General features: G+C 53.0%; 5 protein-coding genes across 5 annotated transcripts; 2 read left to right on the forward strand and 3 right to left on the reverse strand.

Annotated features, from left to right (window-relative positions):
* Positions 1 to 496: 496 nt before the first annotated feature.
* MYCGRDRAFT_85776 (uncharacterized protein) lies at positions 497 to 5,067 on the reverse strand (the record flags this gene model as incomplete). The annotated part of the gene is made up of 6 exons (XM_003853304.1): positions 497 to 753; positions 853 to 919; positions 970 to 3,048; positions 3,163 to 4,090; positions 4,241 to 4,390; positions 4,478 to 5,067. 6 exons carry the CDS (start codon positions 5,065 to 5,067, stop codon positions 497 to 499), a joined length of 4,071 nt encoding a protein of 1,356 aa, XP_003853352.1.
* Positions 5,068 to 5,601: 534 nt separating this feature from the next.
* Positions 5,602 to 6,363, reverse strand: MYCGRDRAFT_40950 (uncharacterized protein; the record flags this gene model as incomplete). The annotated part of the gene is made up of 1 exon (XM_003853303.1): positions 5,602 to 6,363. A coding segment is annotated over one exon (762 nt), but the record flags the coding sequence as incomplete, so codon positions are not given.
* A 1,501-nt stretch (positions 6,364 to 7,864) lies between these two features.
* Positions 7,865 to 8,836, forward strand: MYCGRDRAFT_92680 (uncharacterized protein; the record flags this gene model as incomplete). Its single annotated transcript, XM_003853016.1, has 6 exons — positions 7,865 to 7,923; positions 8,222 to 8,324; positions 8,415 to 8,424; positions 8,485 to 8,548; positions 8,608 to 8,734; positions 8,831 to 8,836. The coding sequence occupies 6 exons, from the start codon at positions 7,865 to 7,867 to the stop codon at positions 8,834 to 8,836; spliced, it is 369 nt and encodes a 122-aa protein (XP_003853064.1).
* A 1,487-nt stretch (positions 8,837 to 10,323) lies between these two features.
* On the reverse strand, positions 10,324 to 11,572 carry MYCGRDRAFT_99976 (uncharacterized protein; the record flags this gene model as incomplete). The annotated part of the gene is made up of 3 exons (XM_003853302.1): positions 10,324 to 10,633; positions 10,719 to 11,202; positions 11,391 to 11,572. One exon carries the CDS (start codon positions 11,155 to 11,157, stop codon positions 10,732 to 10,734), a length of 426 nt encoding a protein of 141 aa, XP_003853350.1.
* Positions 11,573 to 15,186: 3,614 nt separating this feature from the next.
* On the forward strand, positions 15,187 to 16,396 carry MYCGRDRAFT_104228 (uncharacterized protein; the record flags this gene model as incomplete). Its single annotated transcript, XM_003853017.1, has 1 exon — positions 15,187 to 16,396. The coding sequence occupies one exon, from the start codon at positions 15,392 to 15,394 to the stop codon at positions 16,325 to 16,327; it is 936 nt and encodes a 311-aa protein (XP_003853065.1).
* Positions 16,397 to 16,455: the final 59 nt, after the last annotated feature.

A 16,455-nucleotide genomic window follows, 5' to 3' on the forward strand; every position in this document is an offset into this window, starting at 1 on the left:
CCACCGTTGGAGCTCGTCGTGCGAAGCGTATAGGGTTCCTGAACGGAAGCATGATGTTGAAGACCGATACGATTCGATCATGCAGTGTATACAAGACTTCGAGGCTACGGAGAAGGGTGGAGGAGACCGCAGTTGTCTATGACGAGGAGTCAGCAGTGGCAGACCGAATCATCGTCAGATGTATGTGAGGTAGCACATTTCAGCAGGTGGCCGAAGTGCACGGCGATTATTGACAGCAAGTAGACATACAGTCTGGGCCGAAGGCGGAAGAGGGTAGACGCAGTATCAATGGTTGCGTCAAGCGACGTTGGGAGCTGTGTAGCTTGGAGACAAACGAACGAAAACATGCACGGGATTCACTCCATGATCGATTGCAACGAACACGAGCACATCCGAAGTATGCAGATGAACCAAGACCTGCTGACTCCAATCCGCCCAGTCACTACGGGCAAACTTCGTTCACAGAACTATGTACATTACTCCAAGACCCTCCACCCTACCTCCTAAACCCCGCCTGAACATCCGCCCTCGAGAACTCAATCTCTACACTCTTCTCTCCCTCCGTAGGCGGATACACCTCCCTAACCAACTCCTCCAATCTCTCCAGCGTCTTCTCATACACTCGTTCACATTCCTTGAAAATCAAACCCGTCAGACCTCGGATCTGCGTCTCGTCGCCGGCGTCTTTGAAATGCTTGTCCACTCGCTCTCGCAGGTCGACAATACCTTGCCGCACATTCCGGGCATCGTAGCCTTCTTGTTTCTTGTGCGATCCCGTCAGGCCGCTGGGTTTGAGAGCGTTGGAGCTGTCTTTGAGGAGATGGCGGAGTGCTTTGCGGGAATAGGACGGACGGCTGGAGACGGCGGTGGGTTGGGAGGGGTTGGTTGCGAGAATTGACTCGGCGGCGTCGAGGAAGTCCTGTTCAATGTCAGTAGATATTCTTCATCATCAGTACGTGCACAACTCACCAATAGTTTGCCCAGCGGCCTCCGCAGGACCCTCGTAACATACGCCTCCATCGCCTCCGACCTTTCCATCAACGCCCTGCCCTTCCACTCAGCCAACACTCCCTCGCGATTCCCGTCATCCACCTCCTCGATATAGTGATTCATATTCTCCAGCAGTAGAATGTAATAGTTCAACATCTCCTTCTCCTGCGCCTCCTCCACGTTGCCGACAAGCTGCTGTTTCGTCGACGGCACACCGGCGACGGGACTTTCCTTCGCGATGACTTTGAGACTATCAAACATCGCGCGGTTGATGCGGTCGTAGGCGTCGTCAAGCAGGTTCCGGACATCCATGATGCTTGGCGCCAGGGAGTCGTAGTCGTGGCCCGCGACGGTGGCGAAGGTGGTTTCCACGGCGGCGGAGAAGTTGGGAAATTTCCTCATGAAGGCGATGACGCCCTTGCGTTTTTTAATCTTAACTTTTGTGTCTTCGATGGCGCGGATTTGGTCGGCTACGAAGCGTTCAAAACCGGGGAGAAGTCGTTTGTCCCAGATTTGATCGATGAGGTGGAGGAGGAAAAGTTGGTTGCTGCCTTGGAGGTAGAAGCGGTGTTTGTTGAGACTGGCGAGGACGCCGACGCCTTGGATTGGATCTTCGGCCATGGACCATTCTGCCATTTTGCGAGTCTCGTCGTTGAAGACGGCGAACATCTGGTCCATTGCTGAGCTGATGTCTCGAGTGATGTCTTGGTCAGGTTCGGTGGGTTTGAAGTCTTTCAGGTTCGTGCCGGTTCTCGCGATGGGAGGGGCAGCTTCCACGGCATCGATGAAATCTTCTGTCCGCAGCGAAGTCGCATGGAAGAAATCGACGAAGAAGTTCTGCTCCCGATTGATCAAAGGCGCCATCTCGTCCATAGCCGCTGCAAAGGCCGCCGATCGCGTCAACGCACCAGGGCGCTCGGTTGGGCTCTGTGGTGTATTCAAACCAGAAGCGCCACGGAGCGTCTTTGCCAGTGTCTGCGATCTTTTGACGGTCAACTTGCGTGCTGTGGATGTCAAACCTCCACTGGCCGGATCTTCCTTCTCTTGCGTGGTGAACAGCACTTCCGCATCATCAACAGTAGCAGCTCTGGCCGTCCGTTTCCAGTTGGCAATGTTCTCTGAGAAGGCATCCTTGTACAAAGGTGACAGCCTCGTAGAGTACAATCTCATCATCGTCTTCCAAGCCGGAGCATTCATCTCCTTGGTGAAGAGAATGAGCGGGACATACATCCACAGCCCCGTCCTCACCTCAGTGAAAGCATCCTCATGCAATTTCGCCAGACCAACACCGCTGGGAGCCCGCAGTACACGGTCCTTGACCGAGTTAGTGGAAGCAGCGAATCTGCCGTCGAGGAATTGCATGAATCGCTGGCAAAAATCGGAGATCTCGCGATCATAGACCGCCTTCTTCTCGCGTAATGCGGTCATGTTCGCAGTCTCACTATCGCCCAGACCGCCTCTCGACCGAGGTCTGGAATGGCTTGTCGAGCGCATGGTGGGATCCATAGTGAGCATCGCCTGATACAATCGCACCAGACTGCTCTCCACCTCTTCAACAGAATGCGGCTGTGAGAGATCGTTGTAGCGAATCGGGTCCATGACACGCCGACCCAGCGACATCGTCTCGACGAGGTTCTGCAATTCGCTCTGTAGAAGCTTCTGGTTGGCGGACTGGACTTGCAGACCCTGAGATTGCGCTTCGATGAATGCAATGTCATCGTTCAGCGAGCTCAGCTCAACGTGGTAAAGCGTCAGAAGACCTTCCAGCTCGTCACACTCGGCAATTGCCTTGTCTAGCAGGTTGTCCACATACGCCACACGCTCCTCCCGCGCGGAGTCTGTATGCGACAGCCAGGATCCTGCCTCCACGCGACCTTGCTCCCGGCGGATGTCATTTTCCAGAGCAGCTAAGTGCTTCGGTTGAAGTACTTCGTTACCCCAACCTGACTCAACAAGCATCGATTCGAATTCCAAGCCTTTGCCTTCTAGCAATGATCGATCAATGTCGAGCGCGGCCAGATACCTCTCATGCTGAGCACTTCTGTGCTTGATCTTGAGCTGAGGCTGAACGACCTCTCGTTCTTGTGACCGCTCCTGTTCCACTTCGATCTCTCCATCGGTAGGCGCAGCCTGGAGGTGTGACGCGTCATCAACAAGCTCTACACTACGAACCGGTTCGTCAGGAGGCGGTCGTTCTGTCCTTTTGCGCGGAGACAGTGGCGCGCTGACTTCCACTGTGGGCGGTTCTTCGGGTCGAGTATCTGGCACAACAGCTTCCTCCACCGGTGGCGGTACATCAGATCTTTCGGAGTCTTGACGTGAAGCAGGAGCAGGCCGAGGAACGACTCCGGTGATTCCATCTGGTCCACCGGCCTGTTTTGCAAGCAAGATCTTCTCAGCGGCACCACCGGGCCTTGGCTTGAAAGCACTCGCAGCTGTTGCAGCTTTCTTCATTCGGTCCGCAAGTGCCTTCTTCTTGAACATAGGACCGAGACCTGGACGGAACTGCTCTCCCATCGCGTCATCTTCGCGTTTCTCTTCCGAGGGACTCAAAGTCGGGCTTGGCTCGGAGGTTGGGGAGAAGGGCGGGGAGAAAGCACCAGGCATGACAGGCGGAGAATCCGTCTTGCTCGGCACCTGCAAAGGCGTGACGTCTGGCTCTGGGTTTCCATTTGCAGTGCCAGAAACGTTCCGTGTGTGGGTGAGCGGCGCCGGCCGCATACCTGTCTCGGAAATCCTCTGGTCTACTATCGGTCTTCTCCTCGATCGCTCCGGAGTTGTGGGACTTCCTGGCTCTCGCGGCGACTGCGCTCGATCGATCAAATCGACGGCGGGAGATGCAGCTCTGGCGGGAGGAGTTCTAGGTCTTCCATTTTGGGCCATGTCCGCGGAGGCCAGCAGCTGTGGCGGCGGAGGGGTCGAACCGGGTTGATATTCCATGTAACGCTGTCGGGCATTCTGAAACAGGTCCACTGCAGCTGTGGGCGGCGTATTCGGCTTCCTATCGTTTTCAAGTCCAGGCTTCAATGCAGGGCTGTGGGGTCTCAACGGAGAGGCGAATGGCTGAGTAGTCGGGGGAGCAAAAGAAGGCAGTTTTGGGCTGTCAGGAGGTGGAGCAAATGCCGAATTCTGACTCCGGGCCAGCGAAGGAGATCGATATCCCGCGGTCGCGCTGGCCGTTCCCGGTCGGTTGTCAGCTCTCGGATCTCGATCTCTGCTCTGACCGCGCAATTGTTCGGTACTAGCAAACACGCGAGGGCCGTTCGGAGGTGGATGGCCAGGCCCAAATCTAGGAGCAGGAGAGTCATTCGGGTGCCTACTGTTCGACCTGCTGCCCGGCCGTACATCACCAATGCTCGCCGGCGGTCCAGGGCTTTGTCTATATCGACTCCCTTCTCGGCTTTGATCTCGTTGTACAAATGGCGGTTGCGGGGGTAGAGGTACACCCTGGTCGCGCGAGCGAGATCTGGGAGGTCGTTCATTCGACAGCGGAAGAGGTTGCTGCTGTGCAACAGGTGGAGGGGCCTGTCCAGCCGCTTGCCCAAGAATTGCTGCTCTCTCCCGCTCGTCGAATCCTCGCAGCTCTGGGACCTGTCCTTTGGTGTATTTGCGGTAAATTTTGACCACACTCGCAATGAAAAAGTCCTTCTCTTTACTCGTCCCTGCTTGCCAATAGTACGGCTTCGTGATGGTCACTGTGAAACCCACACTCCCTGCCCAAGCTCTTTGTTGCGCCTCTCGATCATCCTGCGGTGGTGTTGTCCCGGCGTAGGACTCTATCGCTGATAGCTCCTCCAGATTCCACGTCTTGCCAATGCTGAAACTGCCGTTGTTGTTCTCCCTCGCTTTGTGCATTCGCACTCTTCCCGTTGACCGTACCGCGATGATGATCAGTCTCGCCTTCTTGTTCTCTGGGCGACTGTCTGGCGGTGGTGGAGCTGAGGCGTACTGCGCGTCCTCCTCGATTCGAATATGAGTGATGTAGGACTCGGCGAGCTGGCCATTTTGGTCGGTCTTCACGAATAGGGACTCGATCACTCTTCGTTTCTCATCCTCGAATCGTTCCGCGCGCGACATCGCAGGGTTCGTGGTGGGAGGTGTATTCATGGCCGAGCTCCCTGGTCCTGGACGTGGCGCCTGGCCGTTCATTCTCAACGGTGGAGAATGGCGAGGACGATGGGTGGCGATGGCAAGCTTCTACCGGGGATATGAATATGCGAATGCAGCAGCATGCGGCGCGACTGGACATGCGCAGGTCGTACTGGATGCGCTGCTCAGCGCCAGCTTGGCCGGCGGATTGCGGTGACGTGTTGGCAATGCCGTCGCTGCTCGAGGAACTCGAGCATGTGCGTGGGCGGAGTATTAGACACAAGTACAGTACAGTCGCTCAACTTGCGAGCAGAAACAATCAATTGAATGGCAGACGGGGTTCTCGAGAAGTGAAGTCGTTCGGTATACGAGAACCGCGTCTCCTTTGGACTTCCGGCCGGCTTCAAGCTCTTCGGCAGCTGCCAAGCTTGGAAGCATAAAAGAGACATGCGCTGTGGAGAATAATCCTCACATCTACATACTCTACATGGAACGATCACTCAAACCACATCTATCAAAATCCTACAGAGCCGCCGCCGCCTGAACGGCCTCATCAATCTTGCCCTCCAGATTCGCCCCGGTCACCCTCTCCAACACAACCACAAACGCCCTCCTCTTCTTCTCGTTCTCATCTTTCCCCGCCAGTCCCTTTGTATTCAATCCCTTCCAATTCTCCTCAATCACCTTCTCCAGCTCCTCCGCCTCCTGCGGTAATCCGAAACTTTTCAAGGCCAACCCGGTCCGTCCATCCACAAATGGAAACCCCTCCGTCCACAACCACTGCACCCTCCTCAAGAAGATGTCCAGGCCTGTCCCGCCGAGGCCCTTGATACCATCCTTCAACCCCTTCAGCGCTTCGTCTACGTCCTTGCCATCCATCAACTTCCCCAATTTCTCTCCCTTCGCATCCCCACTACTCGTAAACTGCTCCAATACCACCTCCGCCAGACCTCCGATCTGCTCCGCCGTCTTGCGATTATGCTGCGTCTTGGCATCATACAGCGCTTGCAGCCTCTTCTCCTCACCGGCATCTTTGACCGCCTTCGCCGACGTGAAGTTATACGGATCGTTCAACAAAGTGCGGATGGAGCGCAGGCCAAGCATGTGAGAAATCGGGCGGGACAGAATCACGGCACAGAGGAGTTCTTCGAAGGGATTCATGACGGCGGTAGAGTAGGTGCGGAAGCTCTTAGGGCGGGACTTCAGATCCTGGCTCTCGTCGTCTGGGCGGCATAGTTCTTCTGCTTCGCTGGAGAGCAGGTAGTTTAGGAGCTGCTCATGAGTTGGCTGAGACTTGGTTCCGCCGCGTCCTGATTTGCGGGATGCTTTAGAGGGTTGTTCAGACTTGGTTGGAGCATGTTTCCGTTTTTTTGGACGAGTTTTGTTCGGCTGCTGGTTTGGTGTCTTCTTTCTTATCTTCCTTCTGAGGATCTTCAGCTTCAGCTTCGTCTGGAGCTTGCTTGACGTCCTCGTTGGAAGCCTGCTCCTCTTCCGTTGGTTTCTTCGCCTTTGGCTGAGCTGCCTTTTTCTTTGGAGCCATGATCTAGAATCTTGCTTCTGCAACAACTTCACTGCAGATTGAATGGAAGCAAAGCCATCGGAAGGAAAGTAAACACGAGTTGCTTCTTAGCTCTGGCTGAACCTACCGTCGGTAGATTATGTCATAGACGTGTCAGGGACCTCAACGCCTTCTTTCGCCCGGCGACCTCACGTCCAGAAATCATCTTCTGCTAAAACATCATGGAAAAGCACGAGCATGTCGACGACATTGTTCTGCGATGAAAATCAGATCGCCACGAGCAGCTCAGGAGCATGAAGCTGTAGCCAAGACATGGATCCAATCTGCAGGGGAGATGCACCAAGACAAATGTCATCTTCCTCGTCAAAATGATGAACGTGAAGCTTGATAGCCCTTGCCACTCCTGTGTTTCTTCCCTATCTTCTAGCTCTCTTCTCTCCACTCCATAGCCTTGAACCTTACGAGACAATGGCCATGATCTCGGCCAATCGAACTCTCCTTCGAGCAAAAAGTGGGGCAACGGCAGCATACAACCAACACTGAACTACGGAAGTGCCAATTCTTCACCAACACGAGCATCCTGAGTTCTGATTCATGGCTGATCGGAAGGATCCCAGTTCACAAGTCAGTGGACAAGGGCCTCCTGTTCATTCCTCTCACGACCTCTTTAGGATCACCGCGCACGGGAATTAGTGCTGACGCCGGCATTTCAATCGACGCGCTCGGGCAATTTTTGACAGGCTCTCGAATGTGCACCGGTCCGAAGCTGTTATCATCATCGGCGTGAGAAGGAGACTACTTCTTTCTCTTGGGTCCAGCGTCTTCAGAAGCCAGGCCCAGACACATTCTTGACCATGATCGTAGACGGCATTTCGCAGAGCTCGTCGAGGCCCTGCGGTGACCAGACGGTCCAGACCTGGGAAATGAGCTGACAGGACCGAAGCAGCTGACTAGGCGCAGCAGCTCTGGCCGCGGTCAGTGGTGCCATCACTCACGCGAGCTCACAACCCCAGGACTGAGTTTGAACACCAACATGTGTCCCTGAGGGAGACATCGATACTTCCGCTTTCCCGAGACTATGCAAGTTCGAAAAATTATTGATGTGCGCCCGACGAAGACAGCGAAGACGTATTCGAGGAGGAAGTTTCGTCTCTAGCATCATGTAATATCCAGCTGGTGGCTGGACAGGACTACGAAGTTCAGCGATTTCAACGCGTTGGACGGATCAACGTCTGAAGCGTGTCCAAGCTTCATGGCCTGATCGCCATGGGCCAAACACGAGTCCGCCCCTGGCATGCCTCCTGGCCCTGTCAAGACGACGAGTCGTGAGATCCGTCCGATGCGCTCAGGTTTCCGCATTCCGCATTCGGAAATCACCGTCTCACTCAACTCCCAACGTTGTCAAATCGAATGGCAATGTGGACATGACCGCCGTCTGTGAACTAGTGTGAGACTCTCGCCAATCTTGTATGGTACGCAGGACACAATATATAGTGGACAAGCTGTAGAAGCATCGAAATCGTCGAGAAATTACGAGCAGCACATCTCGTCCTCAAGGATTGGCTTCTGTTCGGCTTGATCTGACTTTGCTGGGGTCCGTGGGATTCGATTACCTGTGTGCAGCACCCTCGTGGACAAGGACTCAGACGCCTTGACCCTGTATCGATGGGATGAGCTTTCCGGAGCAGAAAAGGAGAAGTACGAGTCCATCAAGGGAACTTGGAAAGTGTGCTTGAGACGCGTTATAAGCGCATCCGTTCCTCTTTCCATTCCTCTTCTCTTTCCTCCACTCCAATCCTCTCGACTTCGCAATCAGCTTTCACAAGGTACTACTCATCACATCATCTCTCCGCTTTGCACTGCCTCTGCTTACACATTCGTTCCAGATCACGCCAACTCGATTCGGTTACCAGCCAGACTCTTCTCGACATCGCAGTCAGCTTTCACAAGGTACGGCCCATCACCTTGCCTTCTCCGACTTCCACTGCTTCGGCTCACACATCGTGCAGTGCAAATCACTTCGACGCACCCGAATTCCTCAAAATGCGCTTCACCATCCTCATCGCCGCAATTATCGGCTTCGCCGTCGCGATCATGGATGACTGTACTCCCGGCACGAGGTGCTGTACCGGAACGGTACACTTTCGGGGCCAGACGTTTTGTACGGGTCGTTCCATTTGGTATGACCTAACATCTCCTTTTTCTTATATCTTGACTGACACAATCGAACAGCAATGACCTCGGGCGATGCAACTAGCAGTATTAACACAGCAAGCCCGCCACATCGAGACGACCTTCGAGAGACTACACCATTCAAGAGCTGTGCTTGGCGCCACAGAGGCGGAAGGACCTCGGGTGTGGAAAGGAAGTGCAAGTCCTCCGAAGGGGCTTGCAGGGTGTGTGCGAGAGCAAGGTCATTCGTTTGTTTCTTTTGTAGAACTTGTTGGAGGAATTTGGGGGTTTGTCTTTGCTTTTCTTTCTTGATTCTTGAACACACTGCTGGAGGGTACCTCATCACGTTCCCGAGGAGAGCAGTCTTGTCCACGCCGGGTTTGGACTTGACCGGCAATTTTTCGGTCCTCTTTTTGACAGCTGAGTCGATCCTTCAATACAAAGCTCGTTGGGCCTGAAATGTCTTCAGTTCGTGACAGGTGTACCTTTGTGTCGGCCAGATGCGAGCTGTTGTAACCACGTTGACCGCGTGAAGACGATCATCCGACCTGCTTCTGCCCTAGAATTCGACAGAGCATGCGCGTGGATGTCCAATCCAAGGTGAATCTATCAGGCGATGCTCGATTCGACCGATAACTTAGATCCAGATCAGGCTTCTTGTTGGTGTGGTGGGGTTGGTGGCTATGGTTGGTGTGGTTAATGGTTGGTTTGGTGAGCACTCGCTGGCCGTTTGGTTAGTGTTGGTTAGACTCATTCGCCACCTGGTAACCAGCCGGGAACAGCTCCGCGGCTAATCGGACGCGGGCAACGAGGGCAACGAGGGCGGCGAGGTGAAGATGATGTCTAAGGAATGCATAGAGGACTTAGGGTTGTCATTTCGAGCGGGAATTTAGGCGTCGAAACGACGTCGTCTCCCTTCCCAAAACGCATCATTTTGGCCCCCAAATTCCTTATGTAATCTGGTGTATACCACTGGTGCAGTTGGTAAGGACTGCCCGGCCTGTTGGTTGGTGGTGGTGGAGACCGGTTTCCCATTGGTAACCAGACCAACAAGAAGCCTGATCCAGATCCGAAAAACGTCTGTGGGTTGTAGCGTTGAAAGGACGTTTGAGATCAAAGCAAGGTCTCTGCGACAACGGACGGATTAGAGATTCCTGCTGCCGACACTGCAGGATTCAACGACGAGTCAACAAAGAAGAGCTGCTCAGGCATGTGCGAGCATCCTCTCCGCTCCTATTCGAGGATATGCGGCCAGGTCCTGTGCCTGAGAGCACTGCCGGTGAGGTTGCAGAAGCGGTCCAAGGCTGAGATCTCGTTACACCGTCAAATCTGTGTCCCGAGATCGATTCGCACGACTCGTTGTGTTCGAGGACGATGAGCGGGCATTCCACACACTCGGTCAATCCCAATTGGGACACCTTCATTGGACCTGGACACAGCTGTAACCAGAGCCTAGATCAACTGCAGGGAGCGCTCCACCCGCTCGAGTTCAAGCAATTCGAGTCATCACTTGGCATGGCAGGCTCGGGAGTTCGAAACGAGTCGATGCAGGACACTGGACGACGGTATGCGATATGCAGATATAGCAAAAGTGCCAAGCACACGACTCCTCGAAGTGCCTCCGAAGCCGAACCATCCAGAATTGTGACCAAGAGCTCAATCAATTGAATCACCATACTCCCTCCCTTTATCCCTTACCAATAAACTCAACCAGTCGCGCCCCAAGACCACTTCCCCGAAGTGATATCCCTCAGCGCTCCCCATTGCTTCCACTCCTCATTGACCCTTACCTGCGTTCTCAACCAAGCGAGTCGACCCTCAGGAGGTTCCGTCACGTTCGGCAGCCACTCGCCGGCTTCATCTCTACCGCTCACACGATCAGCGCCATCCAACAAAACCTCGACAGTGCATTCGCTGTTGATCTTTGTGCGATACGAAGACTACTCACTTCGCCCAATGATTCACATAGTCCCTCTGCGACATGGCAAACATCTGCGGTTTCTGATCGGTCTTATGGCTGGCTTTACTTCGCACTTTGTCGACGAAGTTGAGTTTTTGAGAAGGATCGATGTATTCTGCGATTGTGATGGGGATGTGGACAAAGCCGTTTTGGTCCATGTAGCCGGGATGGGGGATGTCGAGGTTGTTGTGGATAGCAATGGGGTTGTGGGAGGCGTAGACTCCGGCCATGATTGCTGTGTTTTTCTTTTCGGTGTTGCGGTGGAGATGAAGTTGCTTGTATTAGTCGTGCTGGTGTTTGTGTTGCTGAAGAGCGAGTAGGCGCAACATATTTGACTTGTTGTGTGCGCGATTTCAAGGTTGGTCGTGGCTAAGGTCCGGGTCATGCGCTCGTTTTTAAGGTTTTGTGGACCAACGCCTAGTACCATACGTCCCGACGCTTCGCCGGGGTAGGTCTCGACTGCGAAGACGTTCTGGGGCAAGCAATGCCATCAGGATTAGAAAGGTAAGGTGGATGACTGTAGATGTTGCCGCCCTTTGAGCACATAGGAAGGTTCTGCTCGGAACTTGGAGGGACGCTACACAATCGAGTCGACCAGCGAAGCGATGGCAGTAGTCGCATGTGCTCAGCATAAAAGCCGGAGTGTGAACTAACACTTACTTGTTGCGCGGGGGATTGAGGGTCGGAGCAAGAGATCCGGAATGTCGGAGAGAGCAGATGTGCCACCGAGATGATGCAGGGTGCGACTGTGAGTCAAAAGGAAGTGCAGCTCAAGCAGGTACCGACAGTCGCACCGATCTTGTCCGAGCAGATCTTGCCAGGTACAGTGGAAGGCCGATGATGAATGCACATCACATGGCCGAGTGTCTGTCTTGGACTGGGTCGTGCGGTCGTCAAATTGGAGATTCGTACTGCTTGTCGAGTACCGGCAGGTCAGGTGCTTGACTGGTGTCGGCGAAATCAAAGAGGCCGCGAGTGCGCACATTACCTCGAGTCAGCTGATCCAGCTGCGATCATGGTCTAGAAGACGCGGGTAGTAGATGTGAAGCCAAGCAGATGTCGTCAGATTGTGTGTCGATAGCAGAGAGAAAGATCTCCGCCTGCTTCGGTCCGACAATCGAGTCACCACTTGGCGTGCATGCAAGAGCTCGGTGACTCGAACTGGGATCGGCGAACCATCATCACAACAGCTGTATGCATCATGCAGGCAAAGCGAGTGCCGAGCATGTGACTCCCATCCAAGACCGAGAAGCATTGTAAGATACCTTCGAAAGTCCCTCCGGCGCCGAAGCCGAGAGAGCGGCGCAGTCGCATGTTGGAATCTCGAGCTGATGTCAGTGGACAAGACAGTGGGTCAGCATAGTTCCGACTAGCGATGCTTGCTCTGCGATGGAAGGCTTGATCGAAGCGTCAGTCCACCAGTAAGAGGTGGTCACGCGGTGCATTGGAGGGAATTGATAGTGGTAGGGCTGTGCATGGTATGCATGTGCATGTGCATGAGTGGCTCGACGAATCCACGGACGATGAGGTAAATATCGACCGGTGTGAACGGGTGGAGTCAACAGCGGGTGTTGCGTGAGGCCAAGGATAACGTTGGAGCGAGATCTGTCGATGCGATCTGGACCTGCACGACGGCGACGACGGTACCTCCGAGGAGGCTAAAGTCTGAATCCTTGGCACAACACTATGTTTATAGCTCTGGATTTCAAAAGGTGTTGTTATTGCTCTATCTATCTACTGTCCTTGTATCTGTTGCTAAACGGTGGATTAGCATGCCTTACACTATTGCACAGCCCTTAGAAGTATCGTATCGCTGTCCTCTTCTTTACGTAGCTATTAAATTCCTCGTTATTATACTACACTAATTCTATTATTTGTTTAGCTTCCTTCTGCGTTGCCTTGCTCGCACTAGTAACTAAGAGCTAATAGGGTCTAAGGAGCCTCTTCTAATCCTTATAGAGGTATTCGATAGGATTAAGGTTAGGTAAATTAGTCGGTGTATTAATAAATCGAATGCCTCTTACCTCGATCTTAGGTACTAATAACTTACGAGCCTTGTAGTAAACACCGACGTTGTCCTCGTAGATAAAGATGTCCTTACCTTAGTTTATATTACGTACTGCCTCGTAGTAGGGGAAGAGCCTCTTTTAATATACCTCGAATATATACTATACGAAGTTAATACTACCCTTCTTATTATTACGCTTAAGGGGATCGTATACGTATAGCCGAGCGGTAGTAATAGCTCGCTTCTTATGTCGATATTACGACCGAGGAAGTAAGGCATTAAAGGTGTTAACTGTTAGGGTCCGGCCGGAAAGCTCCGGCTCGAACCGGCGACCTTTAGGTTCTAGGGTAGGGCGCTTTACTACTAGGCCAAAAGTGCCAAAAGACAAGAATTTTAGAACGGTGTTCTAAAATTGCGCCCTACTTTTAAAGGCTTAGCGCAGCCTAAGCCTATGCCCTAGGTACAGCCTATAACATTACCTCCCCTCCCCCGCCCCGCTCCCTCCTATTCATAGGCAGAAAAGCGGGTACCGTGCGACCTCTCCGGACGTACGGATTAGAAGGTAGGGGGTGCCTTTAAAAGCAGCCCCTACGTAGTGCATGTCGCAACGCGTATAAGCCGAGGCGTATCTAACAACGCACTACGACCCTTTTTGTTCTAAAATTATGTTAGGGTCCGGCCGGAAAGCTCCGGCTCGAACCGGCGACCTTTAGGTTCTAGGGTAGGGCGCTTTACTACTAGGCCAAAAGTGCCAAAAGACAAGAATTTTAGAACGGTGTTCTGAAATTGCGCCCTACTTTTAAAGGCTTAGCGCAGCCTAAGCCCATACCCTAGGTACAGCCTATGACATTAACTTCCTTATTAATACGCTAAAGATACTCGTATTTAGGCGTACTAGGCACCTTATAACGAGCGCGTTGCTCGTCTACCTTATTATCTAGTATCCGTTATAACTCCTTTAACTTCCGTACTAGCTCTTAATTATCTTCCTCTTATTACTAGCTCTACGCTACCTATAGTCGTCTAATCCGTATGTCGTAATACGTAGCTACCTACTACATCCTTATAAACCGTAGATCGTACTTATCGATATATAGTATTATTCCCTTAGGTATAAGTATACGCTACTTACTAAGTAAGCCTCCGAAGTCGATAGGTATTTTGTTAGTCGTAATAAGGATAGTCTTGTCCTTATCGAGGCCCTTAATTATATCGTATTACTTCTTACGAACTAGAAGATTTAGCTTCTCGAGTGCCGGCTTCTCGATGCTAACGAGTAGCTTTATACGCCTCGAATCGAACGGATCTACCTTATAGTAAGCCTTGCTCCTTATAATGTTATGCACCTATTAATTGTTAAGCTCTTATAACGGTCGTCGTTTAGATCGAGTAGTAAGGTTTACGTCTAATTGTCGAGTCTGTCTTAGCTACGTAAGGGTAAAGGTAGTAGCCTCTTATTAGTTCTATCGGCGGTGTTATATGCGCATTAACTGTCGCAAATGCGTACTCTTTTTTAATCCTAGTATAATAAGAGGTCGCCGACCGCTCCGTAGTAAAGAACGTAGATGTTTAACTATTTCGTCGTAATTATCGCTACCGGCGCGAGCTCGTACTCGGCGATAGAGTAACTAGGCTGTTCGAGCGCTCTTAAGGTATAGAACCGTCGCAATTCTTTTAAACGTCTACGCATAAATAAAGCGATATCTAACGATTAGCATACGAGTTTCTATAGGTAATTCTATAGTGTAGTTGTTAAGATATTAATTAGTAAAGATATAGAAGCTATAGATTAACACGAGGTAAACAACGCTAAGGATTCAGACTTTAGCCTCCTCTGAGGTAGAGACATGAAGATGAGAGCTGACGGCCACGGCCACGTTTCGGACATGCGGTTGTGACTTGTGAGAGGTTTCGTCTCATCTCGGGAGGGGAGGAAGAAGAAACGCGCCGCTAGTTGATCCATCGTCTGACGCTAACCATCTCTGGACCGATGGTGGCTCAGTCTTCGGCTCAAGGCAGCTGCGCCCTTCCCTGCCTCAGGCTCTGACTTGTCTTGCTGTCCATTCACCACCACACCTCTCACTCCAAGGCATCCATGGCCATGGCGTGAAGAGAGAGAGAGAGAGATGACTGTTCTCTCCCGTGTCAATGGAACCTGGATGCCTCCCTTCCCCTAGCGCGAGCCGGATTTCACGTCACTCTCACACCCGACGTCTTCACACAGCCCTGATGCCTGGCCGGACTGCTCGTCTCGTTCCAGTCTCCGCGTGTCAAGAGTGTCAGTCATCATTGGCATGGCCGCCTCGTTGCTGTGGAGCTGCATCGTCTAGCAAGAGGCCGCTGCACTCTTGATCTTCTCTCTCTCACCGGACCAGTCACGCAGGTGGTATATCTTCGAGCTGACATCCGCCGAGCAGCTTTCTTTCCCCTTCTTCCATTCGACCATCACCCCACTCATCTCATTGCTGCCCAACTGCCCAACTGCCCGACTGCCCAATTGCCCCTCTCCACTCGACGCATACAACATACAACACACACCTCACCATCCTCGAAGACGATCGCCGTCGCATTGACTCGCCTACCAACCCTCACCATCCAACCAATCCACCCAACAACCCAACCCTTAGTCATCACCATCACCCTCAATCCCACCATGTCGTCCTCACGGCGACACGTCGTCCGTCCCGTCATCGTCGAAGTCCAACCCACCAACCTCACTCCCTCCACAACCCTCCCTACTACACCCACCTCACCCTCCACCAAAGCCGTCCGCTTCGCTCCTTCCTCCAACAACGCCGTCTCCCGTCCTCTCTCCCAAACCGAAGCCTGGTCCCTCTACCACTTCGAACACCACGCCCGCCACTGCCCATCATGCCACTCTCCACACAACGTCTTCCTGCGAGGAGATAGCCTCTGTTCCATCGGTCTGGGTCTCGCTCAGGATGTCGCGTACCACGTCTACCACCTCGATGGGGAATTCTACTCCACCACCGCATCCAAGGACGATGGAGCCAAGCTCGTCCGCGTCGAAATCCCCGCGCCGTACACCAACCTGCGAGGTCTCCTCCGTTCCATGGACTATGCCTTGAGGCAGCGACGACAGAGACACACCACTCGCCCGGTACCCATCATCAGCTATGACCGGTCCTACCCCATCCCAGCCCGTCGTCCTTCCAACGAAACCACCGAACGCGCACAAGTCATCGTGGAACCCGCCTCATCGCCACGGAAAAAGTCTCACCGGCACCACTCCAAACACAAGTCCTCCTCCTCCGACCGGCGCTACTCCACCGTCATCGTCGACTCCCTCAACGACGACGAAGCAGTCGACAGCGCGTACGAGGATACAGATTACTTCCCGAAGGCTCCTTCATACCCCACCTCACCTCCGGACACTACCCGGAGATCCGCACCACAATACTACGAACCCGAACCTTCTCAACGACGACGGGAGAGCTACCGCACAGAGATACGTGAACCTCCTCTTTCTTCTCCCACCACCGCAGATGTTCCTCGAAAGGACTCTTCGCGACGGAAGAAGAGGGAGGAAGGAAGGAGGGAGAGACCGACGACCATGTTTTGGGATTGATTGGTTTTGGGAATGTTGATTTGATTGATTGATTGTTCGATGATGATTTTGGAATTTACGAGGGAATGCCTGGAGCCAATGTAGCAAGATGGTTCGGCGAGCGAGCGACTATATTGGGATGTCGTTTT

Source organism: Zymoseptoria tritici, chromosome 4, assembly GCF_000219625.1.
Source record: "Zymoseptoria tritici IPO323 chromosome 4, whole genome shotgun sequence".
Classification (NCBI taxonomy): domain Eukaryota; kingdom Fungi; phylum Ascomycota; class Dothideomycetes; order Mycosphaerellales; family Mycosphaerellaceae; genus Zymoseptoria; species Zymoseptoria tritici.